This window comes from Delphinapterus leucas, chromosome 2, assembly GCF_059928025.1.
Source record: "Delphinapterus leucas isolate spDelLeu-1000000601 "Yukka" chromosome 2, BTC_Dleu_Yukka2, whole genome shotgun sequence".
Taxonomy (NCBI): Eukaryota; Metazoa; Chordata; class Mammalia; order Artiodactyla; family Monodontidae; genus Delphinapterus; species Delphinapterus leucas.
The window spans coordinates 55,029,549-55,049,251 of record NC_143130.1 but is presented as its reverse complement, the minus strand read 5'-3'; the positions used below and the strand labels follow the sequence as shown (position 1 = coordinate 55,049,251).

General features: G+C 40.6%; 1 protein-coding gene across 4 annotated transcripts in view; it reads left to right on the top strand.

Moving 5' to 3' along the window:
• CHSY1 (chondroitin sulfate synthase 1) overlaps positions 1-19,703 on the top strand; it is an 82,116-nt gene that overhangs the window by 39,940 nt on the left and 22,473 nt on the right. For 3 of the 4 annotated variants that reach the window (XM_089906908.1, XM_089906910.1, XM_089906909.1), the window contains exon 3: positions 15,480-15,551. The exons of the other annotated variant lie outside the window; for it this stretch is intronic. In XM_089906908.1, coding sequence (XP_089763034.1) covers positions 15,480-15,551 — 72 coding nt within the window. The remainder of the gene's footprint in view (positions 1-15,479; positions 15,552-19,703) is intronic. 4 annotated transcript variants of the gene reach the window in all.

Genomic DNA, 19,703 nt, shown 5'->3' with positions numbered 1-19,703 from the left:
TCACTTAGGAGTATGTATTTAAGGTTCATCCATGTCTTTTTGTGGCTTGATAGCTCATTTCTTTATATTTTTTCATTTCTTTTTATTGCTGAGTAATATTTCATTGTCTGGATGTACCATAGTTAATCTAGCCATCTATTGAAGGACGTTTTGATTGCTTTTAGTTTGGGCGATCATGAACAAAGTGGCTGTAAAACTTTTGTGTGCATGACTTTGTGTAGACATAAGTTCTTAAATCAGTTGGGTAAATATCTAGAAGTGTGACTGCTGGATTCTATGGTAAGAATATGTTTAGCTTTCTAAGAAACTGCCAAACTGTCTTCCAAAGTGGCTGGCCCATTTTTCATTCTCACCAACAATGAAGGAGAGTTCCTGTTGCTCTCTTCCTCTCCAGCAGTTGGTATTGTCAGTGATTTGGATTTTAGGTGTGTCACAATGTCTCACCGTTGTTTCAGAAGAAATTTTTAGTACCCTATTTATGGATTAGTCCAGGCTGATGTGCTTTTGTTTGGTACTGTATTTCTGTTTCTAATTTGGGCAAGTAGCTCGTTCCATTTTTGTACTTTTATAATATTAAGGTTGGACAGGTTTATGCATGACTATAATGAGGATATGGAAAATTGTTGAATTGATCTCTGAGGTTGGGTTTGATTTCCCCCGCCTTTTTTCACTGTTTATGTGCCTTAGGCATTTAGAATATTAATACAGAGCACTTAACCTTAATGGTAATGGGCAAAAGTTTTTAGAACAAGTCTGAGCAACTTACAGGAGATAATCACATTCCATGTTTCATACCTGGGTAACTGTTAATAAGGTGAGAGCGATTTTGAAGAGACATACAGGAGTTGTTCATTATTTGTTCATTCAGCAGTAATCATTAAATGCCAACCAAGAGATAGTGGTGCTGTTTGACTGGCGGGGGTTCTGAGGGGAGTAAATATGTACCCATCCTTGTTGTTGTGGAATTTTTCTAATGGTAGAGACAGATGATACATAAACTTCTGTGATTCATTCAATACTCAGCAAAATTGACACTTTAAAATATTTGTGTGTTTGCTATGTTCCTGGCACTCAGTGAGGCACAGTTACCCCTGTGATATCCGGAGGCCCTGTCCTCTGGAGTATGCATCTTTGCGAGGGCACTATTTGATTAACTGCAATGATGGTGTCACTATGCAGACAGTACAGAGAGACAGCTGTGTGCATGTGGGGCAGGCATACCTGATGGGGCTCTGGGAGAGGTGTCTAAAGTGTGAGTACAAGTTCCCCAGATTTAGGTGGGGAGGGGGTGAGGTGAGCCGTGTAACCAATTGGAAGGTGGCCAGGTTGAGGGTAGTCATGTGATAGAGCCAGGGAATGTACATGAATCAACTCTCTTTTTGATGTTTTCCCCCAACGGAGATGGTTTTTATGCTTCACATCCCATTCCCTTCCCCTCAAAGGCAAATAAAGCACGAGTGATATAACTGAATGCACGTCTTGTAGAGACTGGATTTTTTTAGATGATATTTTTGCTGTCTGATAGAAACAGTACAGACTGATATAAGGATCATCCTTCATTTTAGCTAGGCGGAGGTTTAAAGATGAGTAAGACAGAACCCTGCTTTCAAGGAGCCTGTGGTCCCGCAGGGGAGAGATCATATAATCACACATCTCAGTGGGGAGTGCTGACAGAGCTAGGAATGGGGTGTTCTAGGAAACCAGAGACTGACTGTTCGGGATGGAGGTGTTGGGTGGCAGGGAGAAGTTCACATGGACAGAACTGTTACCCAGTCACAAGGGTGGGGCACCCTGTCAAAGGGAGCAGTAAGTATGAAGTCACAGGGATATGGGATAGTCTGACCTGCTGTGAAAACTACATGTGGCTTAGTATGATTGGAGTGGTAGGAAATTAGACTGGAAAGATGGATGAGCTGAAGTGGTTAGATTTTATTTTAGGGGATAAGGGTATCCAACATGCAGCCTGTTCTTTGCGGACTGCCTTGATATTGCAACAAAAAAATCTTTTACCTGATTAGCTAACAAGTAAACTAACAGACCTTTGTATGGAAAAGCTGAGCTTTGTGTAACAAATAAAGTAATTACAATGAAGAGATTAAAGATTTCCACAGTTTATTTATTCAAAGGGAGCTGTACATGCCAAGTTTACATTGCCTGATTCATCCAAGGGAACTTGTGCAAATCATATCATCCCACAGTGTGACAGAAGGAAGGACTCTAAATTTTCCTCATGATCCTGACAGTTACAAAACTTTGTGGGTGAAGTCAGTGCAGAATAAAGTGTGTTTTAGTGTAGTTGAAAAGCTATGTTGTCTTATTGAAGATGTTTACTGAGCTGCTTCTGCTCCAAGACAGGAGGACCATAAACTCTACCTCTTAACCTTAACTTCCTGTGGCCAAGTGTATAAAAAACCTGACCAATTTTAAGGTACTGTCTAATCTCAAACTGTGTAATGAGTAAATTACAATCAAATCTTGTACCAAGGTTAAAAAGAGATCTTTTGAGCTTTATTTTTTTCCTTTCCATGCTTTTTACTTGAAGCATCCGGAAAGTTTTACCAGGGTTAGTGAGTAGGTGGTAAGAGAGATACTGGACTGAAAGTCAAAGACAAGGACTTTGAGAAATTTGATCAGTATTTTAACAGTACTCTGTAATGATCTTAAAGGGTCTAACTTACAAAGTTGCAGGCAGTTTTTATACTTTCTATACTGAACTTAACTATTTAAATTATCTTTTAATATAGGTCAATCACATGCCAGTAGACTTGTCTTTAACATACTGTTATAGCCACTCCCTTCCAATAAACTGAAGCATGCCTAAGCGGATACCTCTATGGGAACAGTTTCTGACTTGACTGTGTATCCTATCCTGGAAATTTAACATAGAAAATACAGAAAGATTCATTTTTACTGCCTTTTCTCCTCCTTTGTTGACTTCATGCAAACATACCTCATTATTGCTGCATAGCAACTGACTTTGTGATTTTTGTTTAGCAGGGTTTTTTTCCTATGGAACTTTGAATTTGTATAACAGTTTCCACTCTTAAGTATCAGTGATAAAGGTTTTCACTTAACTCTTTTTCCTTAAAACAGAAAAAGTTCATGGCATACAGGTATACATCTCTTTGTCATTTTTCTGTAAATCTGTATAAATTGAAATTTTATTAAAATGGTAGCATTTTTTTAACATTTTTATTGGAGTGTAATTGCTTTACAATGTTAGTGTCTGCTTTATAACAGAGTGATCAGCTATACATATACATATATCCCCATTATCACCTCCCCCTTGTGTCTCCCTCCCAGCCTCCCTGTCCCACCCCTCTAGGTGGTCACAAAGCACCTAGCTGATCTCCCTGTGCTATGCGGCTGCTTCCCACCAGCTATCTGTTTTACATTTAGTAGTGTATATATGTCCATGCCATTCTCTCACTTCGTCCCAGCTTACCCTTCCCCCTCCCTGTGTCCTCAAGTCCTAAAGTGGGTAGCATTTTAAATGCTCTGAGTGTTGTGTCCCTTCAGTCTGAAATAGGTCCTCAGTCTTTCCTTAATTTTTAGACCTTGAGGCTTTTGGAGATTATAGGCTGGTGAAATGTCCATCAGTTTGGACTTGCTAACTGTTTCCTCCTGATTAGATTAAAGTTTTGCATTTGGGGCAGGAATATGACAGAATCCATGCTGTGTTCTTGTATTCTAATAGTGCATGGTTTTGATTTGTTCTGTTATTGGAGGTATTAACATTGATGTTCTCCACTGTAAAGTTACTCTCTTTTTTTAATTAAAAAAATTTTTTTTTATTGAAGCATAGTTGCTTTACAATATTGTGTTAGTTTCAGGTGCATAGCAAAGTGATTCAGTTATATATAGATACATAGACATTCTTTTTCAGATTCTTTTCCATTATAGGTTATTACAAGATATTGAATATAATTTCCTGTGCTACACAGTAAATCCTTGTTGTTTATTTTATATATAGTAGTGTGTATCTGTTAATCCCATACTCCTAATTTATCCCCCCACTGACGCCTTTCCCCTTTGGTAACCATAAGTTTGTTTTCTCTGCCTGTAAGTCTGTTTCTGTTTTGTAAATAAGTTCGTTTGTATTATTTTTTAGATTACACATATAAGTGATATCATATATTTGTCTTTCTCTGTCTGACTTCACTCAGTATCATAATCTCTAGGTCTATCCTTGTTGTGGCAGATGGCATTATTTCATTTTTTTATGGCTGACTAATATTCCATTGTGTGTATATATAAATATTTATATATACACCACATCTTTATCCATTCATCTGTTGATGGATACATAGGTTGCATCCATGTCTTGGTTACTGTAAATAGTGCCGCTATGAACATTGGGGTGCATGACTCTTTATAATTAATAAGTATCATTGTGGAGAGGTAGTTTCGGGCTCTGTAAATATCCAGTTCCTTATGAAACTCATATCCACTAGTTTTAGCAGCCATCGATGTTTTTTGGCTGAATAAATTATTACAGATTATTGCCAAATGGTGTTTTTCTAATTCCAATCATTCGTTCTACCTTGATTAGTTAAAAGTAGGGTAAAGCCTGTTTTTCCTATCTATTTATTCATGTATGTGATTGTATGAGGATGGACTCTTCTATTCGTGTTTTATTCAGTGGGTGATAATCTTTTTTTAATTTAATTTTATTTATTTTTGGCTGCATTGGGTGTTCGTTGCTGCATGTAGACTTTCTCCAGTTGTGGCGAGCGGGGACTGCTCTTCATTGTGGTGTGTGGGCTTCTCATTGCGGTGGCTTCTCTTGTTGCGGAGCACAGGCTCTAGGTGTGCGGGCTTCAGTAGTTGTGGCACGCAGGCTCAGTAGTTGTGGCTTATGGCTCTAGAGCGGAGACTCAGTAGTTGTGGCACACGGGTTTAGTTATTTTGCGGCATGTGGGATCTTCCCGGACCAGGGCTTGAACCTGTGTCGCCTGCATTGGCAGGCGGATTCTTATCCACTGCGCCACCAGGGAGGTCCGTAATCTTTTACTATTATATTTTTCTGTGTTTAAATCATCCCAGATTTGTCCAGTGGCAGCCCTTTCTTGCTGGCTTCTGTGTCTTTTTGACTTGTGTCTGTCATTCTTTGAGTAGTTTCTTGTTTTCTGGCACAAGATGTTCCAGGCTCTTATTTTTTTTCCCTGCTGCAGCTCTGCAATCTGCCATATCTCAAAGAGACACTGGTTCATTTTAATGAGAAATATTTAGAAGCCAAGATCAAGGCTCTAGATGTGCTCATTGTTATTGGGGTATTGCTACTCTCAGGCCTGTTCAGTGAACTGAACCACCGTGTGTGTGTGTGTGTGTGTGTGTGTGTGTGTGTGTATGTGGGTTTGTATCCATGAGTTTACATTGGTACCCAGAATCCCATTTCAACACTAAAGGATTCATTCTCATTTTTTCCCTTTCCATATTTGTATCTCCTTTCTCTGACAGTTAAGGAATCTAGCTCCCATTATCCTCACATATACTTATTTACTGGGTAAATTTCCATTGTATGTAATTAATCTCCTGTTGCTGCAACACCATTGTATAGATACCTTTCTTACTCTGTTCAGGCTCTGACACCCCACCCTGGGTGCTGTCTGTCTCCTGTTAGGGACCATACCTTGCTTGACCTCATTGGTGGCTTTACTTCAGGAAAAAGGTGTAGTGTGAACAGGAAGCCTAAATCCATCTTGAAATCGGCTTTTGTAATTTTAGTTACTTGATTCTAGGTAATACCTGACCACGTCACATAGCAACGTAGCCCTCCTCTTAAGATCCTATTGGTAAATTCAGCAAAACAGTATTTGTTTTGATAGCATGTTCTTTTGATCTACTTTCTCAGGGTGTGACTGCATTAAGTTTCTGACTTTGTTTTTTTTCCTGGTAAATTGGGCATTGTCTTAACCATTTATGTATTCCTCTTAGAGGCTAACATATGAGGCACTTTATGTGTTTGATAAATTAGCATATATAGGGAATATGATAAAGGTACCTTGAGATTTAAGAAAAATGGTCTGTTAACATTGAAATAAAATATTATATAAAGTACTACAGTATACAGCTGTTGACAGCCAGCCAGCATCATGAGTTGTACTCTGAAAATTGGAATGAATAATTTTTAAAATACGTTTGTTAGTTGGCAAAGTTGAGAAGCACTTGGTGATACTAATTCTTCCCATGCTGAAGTTTTATATGGGTGTAACTCTTTCCTCTTAGCCAAAAATTTTTTGTTTCCAAAAATGAGGTATAGAAGAAAAGCCTTTTTATTCCCATTTTAGGTACTGAGTGGTTTCTTTTTCTTTTCTTTCTTCTTTCTTTTTTTGACTGTAAATGCTATGTTAATATAAAAAACATTTGTCATGAGCAGACTATTTCTGACTAAACAAGATATGTTTCAGATATCCCACTAGGATTTTCCCCCTTTAAGTTTTACTTCTTTGCTGTTGGTTTTGTTTTCTTTTGTCTGGTCTTGTTTCTCTTAAATAAAATTTTAGTTTTAGAGCCGGATTTCTCCAAAAGGGTTTCCAGGTGTGTGCTGATATGTTGGGGGGGTACTGAGTAGCCAGAGGATAACCATGGCTTAAGTTCCCAGAACGTTAATTTTATATCAGGTTTGGGAGAGGGAGAGACATTTTTACCATGATACAAACATGGATATCATAGAGTACAAAGCAAATTTGTGTGAATGTTTAAGATTGAAAGTGAGAAAAGAAATTTAATATTTATTGGAGGACTGCTTTAGGCTATGCCCCCCAAATGCAAGAATACTCATCCATTCTCCTCTGCCATTAAGATACTTCTGTGTGCAAAAAAACAAAAAAAAAATTGTTTTCTCATAGGTTATATAGTCTCTTTACCCCTTTTTTCTTTTCTGTAACCAATTTATTGTTGTCTAACAGAGCTCTCTTTTCTAGCTTCCCCAGTTTACTAACTTTCTATAGATCACCGTATTCTTTCAATGAATAATTTGATGTCTGTCTGTTTATTTTCTCAAGTGTTAACTTGTATGAAGTTAGCCCACATAAATGCTTCTGTTCCAAACCACTTTCACAAGAAACAAATCTCGATTGTGACCCGTAGCATAGTGCCATCTTCAGAGCCCCTTGAATTGATAAACCAGCTGATGAGCTGCTTCTCCCTGTCCCCAACCCTGTCTCAGAGGCTTAGTTGCTTTCTTTAATGGATCATATATGACTCTTTAAAAACGAACACTTGGGAATTGGTTCTCCTGCTGCTTTGTGTAACCTCACACCTAGCTCGAGAGCCTGATTGTGCCCATGTGGCCTCAGTCAGTTTCCTAGATCCTATCTCTTTGCTCAGACTGCTCTGGCAGGAAGAGAAAGGAGTGCAGGCTTGGGTTTGGGTGTGAAATTAAACTTCTCATTTAGTCATACAAACACTATGTAACATTCATCAAAACTCAAATCCCCTTAAATCCTATTATTTTAAGGATGGAATGTTTCACTAACTATAGACACTTGAAATAGAAAACCATACCATACCAGGAGCATGGGAGGTAGAGCAAATTATTAAACCATCTTCAAAATTAATGTTTTCCACTTTGAGCAGTATAAGTGTGTGTGGGTTTGTGTGTCTAAATGTCAGAATGACTAGTACTAATAGTCATCAGTTGAAATGTTGGATTCATAATAGTTTTGTTATAATACCATTTCGGTTTGAGTATGTATCTTTCAGCAAGTCGCTGTAAAAATCTGGTAGAGCTGCATATCTTCTCTAGTTATCAGCAAGTTCTGTAGAATCTATACAGATTGATGGCTACTTTGTTTATGTTAAGGGAATATAAAGACCAAGCTTTTTCTTAACTGATGAGTATGCTGGTTCTCTGACTCATCAGTGTGTATGGTGGTAATTTAGTGACTAGGAGGCACTGTAAATTATTGGTTATAATAAATTGATGTCATGCCCACAGCACAGCCGGCAAAAAGGATAAATTAGAGACAGAAATAGTAACAGGTTTTTGTCCAGGAAACCACAAAGAATATAAGGAGGTATTGCCATGTTGATTATTTAAAAAAAAAAGAAAAAAGAAAAGAAAAAGGGAAAAAAAGATCCAAAAGATAAAATATTGAAACCTTAGGTTTAATAAAACCAATTACAGATCAAAAGCGTCTTGCTTTATACTTCTGAAAAGCTCTTTGAACAGCTGAAGAACCTTTTAGAAAGATATTACCTATCATTTATTATTTCTTTGTTAGTGAATGGAGTATTACAAAAAAAAATCACTGTCGTTTTTAACCTTTCTGTTTGGTAAATTTTTAAAATTTTGAAGTAATTTTAGACTTAGAACAATTTCAAGAATAATGCAAAGGAACTCCCATATTGCCTTCATCCAGATTCCCTGGTGGTTAATGTTTACCACATCACCTTTATCATTCTCTATATGTATATATTTTTTCCTGAACCATTTGAGAGTAAGTTGCAGACGTAATATTCTTTTTCGCCCCTAAATGTATTTTCTAAGAACAATGACATAATGGGGGCACATGATGTCGGTGTGACCCCCAACGGGCAGGATTAATTCTGATTGGTTGCCAAGTCTCCACTGTAAAATTACTGTTTTTCCCTTTGTAATACAAACTTATTTTATACGGAGATGTTTTGAGACCATGAGCTATCCTGTTCCTCCTCTACTGTCATTTACTAATTTTAGCATCCGTTCATGATTCTTATTTGAATTAATTAATTACTCTGATGTTTGTCAAATGATGATATTCTTAACTCTACCAGATGCTGATTTTTATGCCTGGCAACTTTATAACAGGGCTTTTTGGTAGTTGTTTACTTTCTTAGAAGTAGTTTGAGTGACTAAATATGTGAAGTCTTTGTGTTGAAGTTAAATAGTGTCCTCTGTCATCTTGTACTCTTGGATGTTAGCCTTGACTTGTGCAGTGGGTGGCCCAAAGGGAGAAAGTGTGTGGCCTGTGAGGATTGTGGACAGGACCTACTGAGTGCTTCCTGGGGGCCTGCTCTGTCTTATGTATTCTACATCTCCTCACTTCACCTTTCAGAGGATTGTGGCTTCTGGAACCCAGCATATTCCACTTTAAAGCTTGGTTTTAGGTGTAAACAATATCTTAATAAAAATGATCTGTGGTGGTCTTGTTTCATTTAATTGGAGATAGCTGTTACTGAATCCTGTTATTGCATTTAAAAAAATTATATGTTAACTGATGCTATTAATGTTTTCTTCTAGAAACAAGTGACCTTTCTATAGCAGGGCAAAATCGATTTGGAAAAAAAAAAAAAGGAATCTGGGTCTACATACGATATAAGCCCAAAGATCATGGCATTTCCCCCCAGATTATAGCTGGTTCAGGCTGGTAGGGAAAAAGCCATGTAAAACACAAAAACAATTTATCTCACCAATATTTGGGGCTTTTTTTTCCTTGTGTATTTCCCATTAAATAGATCTCTTTTAATTATTGGTTCTCATTTTATGATCTTTATCCTTCAGTCTTAACCACCTTTCCAAAATTTCTAAACATGCAAACTACTATTTATAAGTCAGCCTTTTTAAAGTGAAGAAAAAGATAAAAACCAACACCCTAAATTGGGGTCACCTTGTCCTACCAGTGAGTGCTGCCAGCTGTCACAAATGCCCTGGTCCTCCACTGTACTTCGTTCCTAAGCCCCAGATCCCCTTCCAGGCCTGCCCCCATCTCCCTCCCTGGCAGTCTGGGTAGGATGAGAGCTTGTCACAGCAGCCTCTGAAGTTGCTAAAGCTCATGGAATGCAGTGACCCATCACATTAGCTCAGATTGAAAGCTATGGTGCAGAGGGCTGAGGGTTGTCTCCAGCTATGGTGATGGCCCTGGCTCATGTGCTGCTGATTGGAGATGACTTCTAACCCATCCTGTCACTGCTGGGAGGGCATGAAGGCAGCCTCCAGTGCTCTCTTGGGCTTAATTCAGGAAAGGTGGAAGGTGACAATCTTTCCTTCCTTCTGGTTAGCCTGGTCTCCCTGAGAACACATCCCTGGAATAAAAATAGGAGGGCAGCCCCTACCAGCTCAGGGCCACCAGAGCTGCCAGGGAACGTCTGTCTGCATTTCTTCCCTGCCACTTCTAACTTCTTGTCACCTCTCCATTCAGTGACTCACAGCTGCAGTCCTCATTTAAGATTTAGCTCCTTTGACTTGGTGCCTTCTGCCTGCCTGCCCAGCATCCTGGAAGAAGAGCCCACAACTCCACCCATTAAGTGCAACAGATTAGCCCCATAAAGGCACAGAGGAGTGAGATGGGGATTGCTAACCAACATCCTACCCGTTTTTTGGCATCTTTCTTATGAAATCTTTTCTAGCTTACTCATTTGTCCCTCAGCTTGTTCCATAGGATTTGAGAGATGATCCTTCCTGCCAGAGTGCCTTCATGTTGATATTCATGAAAGGAGCACATGTGGGGTAATAGCCAACCCTTTCTGGGGTTCCTTTCTCTAAACACCAGCCTCGTTATATTCTTTACAGAGTGAGTTTTGCCAAAGACATGCATCAGAATCTCAGATGATTCTGCCATGTGCTTCTTATGGAGAATCACTGCTCTGTAAGAAGAATTAAAGGAGATTTACCTTCTGTCTCTCCTCAAACCACCCCTCCGACCCCACATACACACACACACACACCTGTGGGCACACCCTGGGAGATCCTGTAAGGGAGAGCTGAGAAACAGGCAGTGAGATGTCCTGTGACAGAAAGTGCTCAGGTCCACTGGACCCACAGATTGTGGCTCAGGAAAGGACTGAGTCCCAAGTGGACAGGGTTTACCCAGGAGTCCCACCAAGCCAGGAGATTGGCACATATGGAGAGGTGGAGGTTGCCAGCCCAGCCACAGAGCTGCCTCAGAATTGGGCTTGGTGGAGGTGGCTGGAATGTGAGGGGACCTCGGGATTATGTGGAGTAGTTCTTTTGGGCAGATTTGAGTATTCCCAGCAAGCCAGCAGCATGACCAGTTACATATTTGAAAGATCACCCTGACAGGTTTAGAGGAAGGTAAGGCTGAGGGCAGGGAAGACAGAAGAGGTTTCTGCTGCAGCCAGCTGAGAAATGCCGAGGGTCAGAGCTAACCGGGACCCTTGCTGGTGGGCTGCATGCAGAAGAGGGGACATGTTGGAAAGACTTGGACTGTATTGCCCAGTTTGGTGACTGACCAATTTAGGGGGTGCAGGTGGGAGGCAGGGGGCAGCCAGGCATCCTTGTCAGTGCCTGTTTTTATTGTCCTGGAGAGCAGTCTTCGAATGATCCCCCTAATCTTGTTCATACTATATTAATTTGCCCTGAATTGTAACCCTGGAAGGGACTTTCATGTTTAGCCCCCTTATTTCACAATTAAACTGAGACTTGTTTGAGGACACATAGCCTATGAGAAGCAAAACAGGCTCTGGCATCTCAGCCTCCTCTTTGCAGCATATGTACCAGTCATATTAGATGTTACAGCCCAGCAAACCCTAATAATTTTGTTCATAGCTGGTAATTTGGGGTGGGGTAAAAACTCTTATTTTTTACCTTGAAACTCATAAAAATGAAAATAAAAATTTAAAAGTAAACTGGCTCATGAAATGACTACAGATCGTGATTGGATGTTGTCTTATTCAATCTAGATTGTCACCTAGATGATGAGTACTTGGAATTAAAAAATATTTACTTCATGCTGTAGAGTATTGGGTGCCTGTACAGCTGTGCCTGGCATATATTGGGTATTCAGAAAATATTTGTTGTGGAAAACAAATATTTTCATTTGTTGTGAAATGAATTCTGTAAGGGAAGGCCTTTTTTCTTGTACCTTATTCAGAATGATTCTTCTGAGAGCTTTTGTGACTCATTGATATCCAGTTGCTCATGCAGCTCTAATGCTGGTTAGAAACAGGGATAAAATGAACATAACTCGGCTGTTCGTGGTCTTTGAGGGTTCTATTTCGGGGAGTGTTATGTTAGTTTTTTGTGTCTTGAAACTGCTTTTTATGCACAAAACCAAAGTAGAATAAATGTATACCACAAAGTATAAGTTATGCAGAATTTGATGCATTGTGTTTTCTGCTTCTGGTGTTATTGCTTTCAGGTTTTTAATTTAGCCTGAATCCTTTTTGAAGGAGCTATGTAGCATTGAGAAGGTAGGAAGCCAGAGGTGTGACTTCCGTGGATGTAACAGGGTGTCTTGTGTGAGGGAGACGCAACTTGGCACTGGTCAATGGAGGTGGGTTCAGGGGCAGGAACAGAGAGCAAGAAGACGTGGGCTGTAGATGGGAAGGTGAGCCATGTGGGGAGAACACCACATTGGGCACAGTCTGTACGTGCCTCACTTGCGTCCGGTGAACAGAGGCACTGTGATGGTGTGTGGCTCTAGATCAGGGGTCAGTGGGCTTTTTCTGTCAAGGGCCAGACAGTAAATATTTTAGCCTTTGTGAGCCATAACGTCTGTGTCCCAACAAAAGCAGCCATAGACAACAGCTAAACAAACGAGCATGGCTGTGTTCCAGCAGAACTTTTCACAGATAGCAGGCCGATTTCGGATTTCAGCCCGTGGGCCACAGTTTGCTGGCGTCTGCTCTAGTTAAAGACATAAGTGGTTTAGATCTTGACTCTGCCATTACTCACTGTTTCCTTGTCAACTTAGCCAGTTTCTCGAAGCTCTTTTTGTCCTCTTCTATTAAATAGGAATAGTCCCTAGGGCTGGCATGAGATTATATGAAATACGTAAAATGCTGCTCAGAAAATAGTTGCTACTGTAATTTTTGTGAGGTGTCATCCTCAGAGTTGCATTTAAATTGTAATTTATTCATTGCCTCACATGTTTAGTATAGTAGGCAAATATGTAACATATGTGACTTAGAAGAGGGCTAAACGCCATACCAGCCACCTGAGGAATGCAGTGGAGATGGATGTTAATTTCTAAATTTAGTTAGACTAAATGTAGTTTTGTTTCTCTGCATTGCCTGTGGCCTCGTCCTCAGCTGCGTGGTTATGGTGCTCTGGCTACAGCCATAGGAGGTGATCAGAGCCTGGGGAGACAGAGCCAGGCCTTGAGGAGACACCGGCTGGCAGGGGAGCACATCACTTCCACTCCCAGCTCACTGGGGAGAACTTGGCATGTGTGGTCACAGCTAACTGAATGGGGGGCAGGCAGCCAGAGCCAGGCCCAGTCTCACCACGGAGGAAGGGAGGACAGATTCTTGGACCTCAGGTCTGTGTCACATGACCCAAAGAAATCGTTACATCCTGTAGTGAATCCAGAGCAGCGTTTCCTCTCCTTGGGGGATTGGATTTTTGTTTCTCAGTTGCAAGTGTAAGGCATCTGGGTATCACTTTTGGAAATCATGGCAGTGTACCAAGGTCAGATGTTTAAGAAATACAATAGCACAATGCCATTTAATTTACTTTAAAAGATTAAAAAGCTCCTAATATGAAATCCAAATAGGAAGTAGGTTTCTATTAAGCATTTCCCATTGGCAAGAATCATTGCCTGTTAGGAACTCATCATCAGTATATTGTAGCTCTGTTACTGAACCAAACTTGGGTCCATGAGTGGCAAACCCAATCTACTGACACCAGGTTGTGATGAAGAAAAGTGCAGCATTTATTTGCAGGGTGCCAAGCAAGGAGAACAGGCAGCTCATACTCAAAAGACCTGAACTCCCCGATGGCTTTCAGGGAAGGGCTTTTTTCTTTTTTTTTTTGCGGTACGCAGGCCTCTCACTGTTGTGGCCTCTCCCGTTGTGGAGCACAGGCTCCGGACGTGCAGGCTCAGCGGCCATGGCTCACGGGCCCAGCTGCTCCACGGCATGTGGGATCTTCCCGGACCGGGGCACGAACCCGTGCCCCCTGCATCAGCAGGCGGACTCTCAACCACTGCGCCACCAGGGAAGCCCAGGGAAGGGCTTTTAAAGGCAGCATTTGGAGTGGGAGGTGCAGGGGGCATGAATTTCTTCTGATGGGTTGGTGGTGAGGTAACAGGGTGGTGTTTCAGGAATCTTAATCATGAAGATTCCAACCAGTCTGGGGTCTATGTGCTTTTGTGGTAAGGTGTAGTCACCATCGTCCACCTGGGTGGGTGGGGGGTCTTAGTTTCTGCAGAACAACTCAAAGATTTGCATCATATTGTTCTGTATATCCCTTGAGGACTCTGTGTTATCACTAACTATTGTTTAAGCTATCATTACTTTTCTTGCTTGACTGCTTTTCCTTTGTTTTCTGCAGTCTCTCACTTTCCTAACTAGTTACTGATTGAGTCTGCTCTCTGTAACTCAGGGAAGGCCTTAGGAGACTAAAGACTTTTTTCTACAAACAAGAAACAGGGGACATGGAGGGGCTTTTGTACCAGGGAGGGCTTGGCAGGGTCCTGCTTGGTTTCAGTACTCCCTTTTCTTTGATACTCCTCAGTCCTGAGGGGAACAGGGGAGGGACAGGAAAGGGAATACAGTTTCGGATAGAAACGTTAATCATAAACTTGGTAGGGGAACTAGGTTCTAGGGGGACTCGGTTTCATTTGTAGTTTTGGTTTTATTTTTGCTGTATTGTATGATCTACTTAAAATTTAACTTTATATAAATGCCATAATTTAGGGTGTCCTTAGATACTTCACCCAAAGTTTTCTGTCATGGAAAAACATTCTGGCTGTAATAGTAGGGTATAATATAAAGACTTAGGAATATTCTCAAAACATAGTATGAAACTAGCAAATCAGTTCAGATGAGAAAGTTTCCCTTAGGGTGTCTCCTTTTAAATTTATATTATGTGGCTTTTAACTTTACCCCTACCATAGCAGTGAGACTGGGAATGAATGCATTTGTGATTAAACTTGCATTTGGGGAGCATGGAAATGCTTTATTATTATTATCAAAGCTTAATCTGATGTTTAAAGAAAATATAATTAATGGGCTAGCAGTCAAATTTATCAATAATTTGAGGGAAAATAAATTGAATTAACACCACCTTTGGGGAGAAATAAAGCAAAGTCTGTGATTCTTAAGTATTTGCGTAGATATATTGTACTTGTGAGTAAGGTAAAATAAAGACTAAAGTAATTAAAACTAAATATGCATTGCTCCTTTGTATTCTAGGAATATGCCTGTAGTTCATTGTGAATTGCTAGGCTCACATACACTCAGTATAACATTTTAGCACTTTACACTAATGCATTTGAAAAGAAACCAGGGTATTCACATTTAAATTATGGCTTTTACTGCTGACATTGGCTAATTGTTCTATAGTTTACAGTCATAGTCATGGATCTCAGCATGTAATTCTACTTGGTAACATTTTGGTATTGTGGCTTTTCTCAGTTATTTTGATATTAGTTGGACTGTAAGATAGTAACATTGGTTATTGCTGGGTAGTAAGAATAGAGCTCATGTTTCTTTTTACCTCTCTGAGTTTTCTTGGTTTCTCCCTGGAAACATGGGTTTTATATAATAAACTCTCCTCTCTCCTTTTTTTTCTTTTTTTTGCAATGACACAGTACCATCTGACACTTGGACTTAACATCAGAATGGGACTCAAGAAAATGCCTGGCCAAGAGACTGGGAAAGAGGTTTTCATTTCTTCTAGTAAAACTCATGAGTTTTATGGGTATTACATTGTTTAATTAGAGTATGCTTATTTTACATATACATCTACTTTGTATATTTATATATAATTTGTGTTGATTAACTTGGGTCAAGATAATATGTAACTTGAATTTGATTCTAAATCTATATGAAATTCTCTTCTCTTGGTACTCCCCCCTCCCCCCCCCCCGCCCCGCCTCAAAGTTTTTTTTATGAAAGAAATTTGTACTTCTAGCCTTTGGTTGACATATGACTTATTCCTTTACTTTTAGCCTTTAAGCTTTCTCACTTCTATGAAATTTTTGCTCTTCTTGTAGCTTACAATTTTAGTATCTCTTTCTTTAGTTAAAGTCCTGGTAGCTTGATTTTATTTAGCAGTCAGTGTTGTTAACTATTTCAGGAAAATAAGATGGTCAAAAGTAGAATTTTTACACAGGTATGGTGTACTTATATACGCACTGTATAGTTTACCAAGTATAATTTGTTTTCGTTACTGAAGCCGAATTCGGCCTCTGTACCTGACACTTAAATTAAGTCTCGGAGACAGAGTTTTGGGTGAAGTAGGAAAGAATAGCTCTATTGCTTTGCCAGGCAAAGGGGGCCATAGCAGGCTTATTTATGCCCTCAAAACTGTGTGTCTCCCCGCCTCCCACCCCCACCTTGGAGGGGGTAGTGAGTTTTATAGTAATGGTTCAAAGAGGGCGTGATCAGTTCAGGGACATTCTTCTGATTGGCTGGTGGTGAGGTAAGTGGGAGTCAGCATCATCGACCTTCTGATTCCCACCGTCTGAGGTCTGCATGCTTGTGGCAGCATACCATGGTTAACTGTTAACTTCTCCCATCTAGTGGGGGTTTCAGTATCTGCAAAACAGCTCAAAGATATTGTTGTGTGTATCCCTTGATGGGGAACCAGGACCTTGCCCCAAGGTTGCACTATTGCTTTTCTTGACTGTTTCTCCCTTGTCTTACATCCCCTCCCTTCCCTAATTAACAACTGCTTGAATCTGCCTGTTGGAACTCAGGGCAGGTCACGGAGGCTGAGTGAAGCCTGTTTCCTGTAATTAAAGAAATGGGGGACACAGAAAGGCTTTGGTGCCCAGGAGCTCCCGCTGCTCGGTATCATTACCTTATACGTGAATAAAGATATTCATATGTGTGTATTAGAACGAATAAATTTCAAATGTCAGCGGAGTAGGATAAGTGGTTTTCTGTATTTTGTAATGGATGTATATTACTTTATAATAATTAAAAAAGGTTTAGAAATAGTCAGTAATCATAAGTGAGTTAAGTATTTCTACAAGATGGCATTTTAAGAATCACCTGGCTTACAGTGCAGGTTTTTGAAATGCTGGTTAAGACTACACTTCATTCATGAAATCCCCCTTTATTTCATTGTAGTCGGTCTTTAATAAGACACACATTGTGGAATCTGTTCAAAACTTTGGGCAGAGAAGTAGATGATGTATTTTTTTGGCCTCTTTTCAGAAGTATACTCTTAAATTGAATTTTGACCTTTTAAAGACCCCAGTGGTTATCCTCCCAGCCCTCGCTTCATGGCTCTCACTGTCTCCCCTTTCCCTCAACCAAACACATGCACACATGCTGTCGGAGGTTGTGATGTAATTTAGAAATAGAGGCAAGATTAGAAAGTGGGGTGTGCAGGGACTTGGAGACCATGTATGTGCAGTGGTTCTATTGTAGGAGCAGAAAGTTCTGGGTGTGATTAAATACTACTGCATTTGGTGTTTAGAAGCAGTTCTCCCATTCTTTTTCTAGTGCTTGATTATTAGTTGTATTTAAAGGTGCAGAATATTAATTAGGAAACAGGGACATGAGGGCAAAATTGATGGCTAGAGAGTTGCATTGGCTGCAGAATTCAGAGGAAAATTAATGTAGAAGTTATCATTTAAAATGCAGTCATTAAAACATATCATTTTGAAATACTTTAAAGTGTTACCTAGTCTGCTTAACTGTTTCTCAGCTGAAGTCCCCATGTAAAATGTGTTGGTGCGTGAACAGGCTAAGAAACAGGAGGGTAGGTCCTTTTATTTAGTGGAGATAACTTTAACAGGAATGAACTTTTTCATTGTTTCCTTTCAGTTTAGAGTACTCGAGGCCCATGTGTAAATAAATGTTAGTGATAAAATAGAAGTTACCCATTCTTATTTTTAGGATCAGTTTTCTTTTCACATTTCTAATTTAAAGATTACTTAACTACTATTACTAGTAATGGCTTTCTGCCCAAGACTCAGTCACTCCATCCAGAGGGCACTGAGGGAAAGTTGCTCAATACTTTTGAGGCACTTCTACTTTAAGACAACTGGGCTGGCCCTTGGATCCCACTTGGTTCTGGTGTTGGGCCAGGGCTGGCGGTTGTGGCTGCCTGTAAGCAATTGTGAGGAAGAAAGAAGTGGGTGGAGAGGGAGGTGTGAGGATCTGTGCTGGGTGCAAGTGGCACTGTCCCTAGAGTGGCCCTTCCTCTCCCAACACCCCCATCCCATTGTTGAGACTCAGTGCCCCCACCTGCTCACCAGTGAGAATGATCCCACTGTGCTCCCCATCGCCGAGAGGGTGATGGTTCCGATTCCCGCTGTGTGGGAGATTGGTGCTGGCCCCACATCTTCTTCCTCGGTGCCAGGAATGTTTGTGTTGTGCACACATTAAAAAGGGGCTTCTCCACTTCTTATGCTGTGTCTGACCAAAATTTGGTCCCACGGTTTATACATATATACACTTATTCAGAAAGTTTGAGGAAGTCATTTCCAGTTTTTAAACCTTTCATATTGATTATGCTGTTAAAATTCTCTCTCTCCCTACACAGAAACACACACACACACACACTCCATTATCTAGCCCCAGCTCATCATTGGCCCCACTGCACACGTGAACGAGCCTCGCCATGAGCTGGCCTGGAGGGACTGTAGTAGGACGTGTGGGCTGGAAGGAGGATGGCCGCTTTGGCCATGGTGCTCAGGGGGCCCAGCCTCAGGCCTGCTCCTGGCACAGAGTAGGTGAGCGGATTCGTAGAAGAGATGACAGACAGTTCTTGGGAGTATAGCATCTTCTCTAGTCTGACCTGTGGTGCCCTCTGGAGCACTTCCCTCCCCAATTGCTTCTGTCATGTCTTGGCTCAGATTTCCCCCTTCCCTTCCTGAGTCTGCGAAGCTCCCCTCTCTCCGGTCTCCCTGCTTTCTGTTTCTCTGTCTCCTGTTTCACCTGGTCTTTGTAAACTGCCTGTCCTGACCCTGGAGGGTGAGCTCCCTGAGAGCAGGGGCCGCCCCGCCCTGGGAGCCCTCGGCAGCTGCTGATCGCCAGCTCCAGCCCCTGGTGTGTGAGATGTGCAGAGCAGCAGGACCTGTCATAGCCTTCCATGAGTGAGCCCATGCTGAGTGCTTCGCAGAGCCTCCCAGAGATGCCGCTTATTAATGCTTACCTTCTATTACGGACTGCGGGTAAATAAGCCTTTGTTATAAAGTCCAGTGTCTCTGAAGAACTTTTCAAAGGAAAAGCCCTGTGTTCTCACATGTAACTAAGAGAGGGTTCTGTTGGATGGTTGTATGAGGGAGGTAGGTTGTTCTGGAAGTGTAGGATGATGCTGGGGGTTTTTTTTTTGTTTTTTAAAAATTTATTTCATTGAAGTATAGTTGATTTACAATGTTGTGTTAGTTTTTGGTGTACAGCAAAGAGATCCAGTTATTTATATATGTGTATATATATTCTTTCTCATCTTAATTTTCCATTATAGGTTATTACAAGATATTAAATGTAGTTTCCTGCGCTTACACAGCAGGTCCTTGTTGTTTATTTTATGTATAATAGTTTGTATCTGTTAATCCCAAACTCCTAATTTATCCATCCCCCCCCACCGCTTTCCCCTTTGGTAACCATAAGTTTGTTTTCTGTCTGTGAGTCTGTTTCTGTTTTGTAAATAAGTTCATTTGTATCATATTTTAGATTGCACATATAAGTGATATCATATGATATTTGTCTTTCTTGGACTTCACTTAGTATGATAATCTCTAGGTCCATCCATGTTGCTCCAGATGGCATTATTTTATTCTTTTTGGTGGCTGAGTAATACCCCACTGTGTGTGTGTGTGTGTGTGTATACACACACCACATCTTTATCTGCTCCT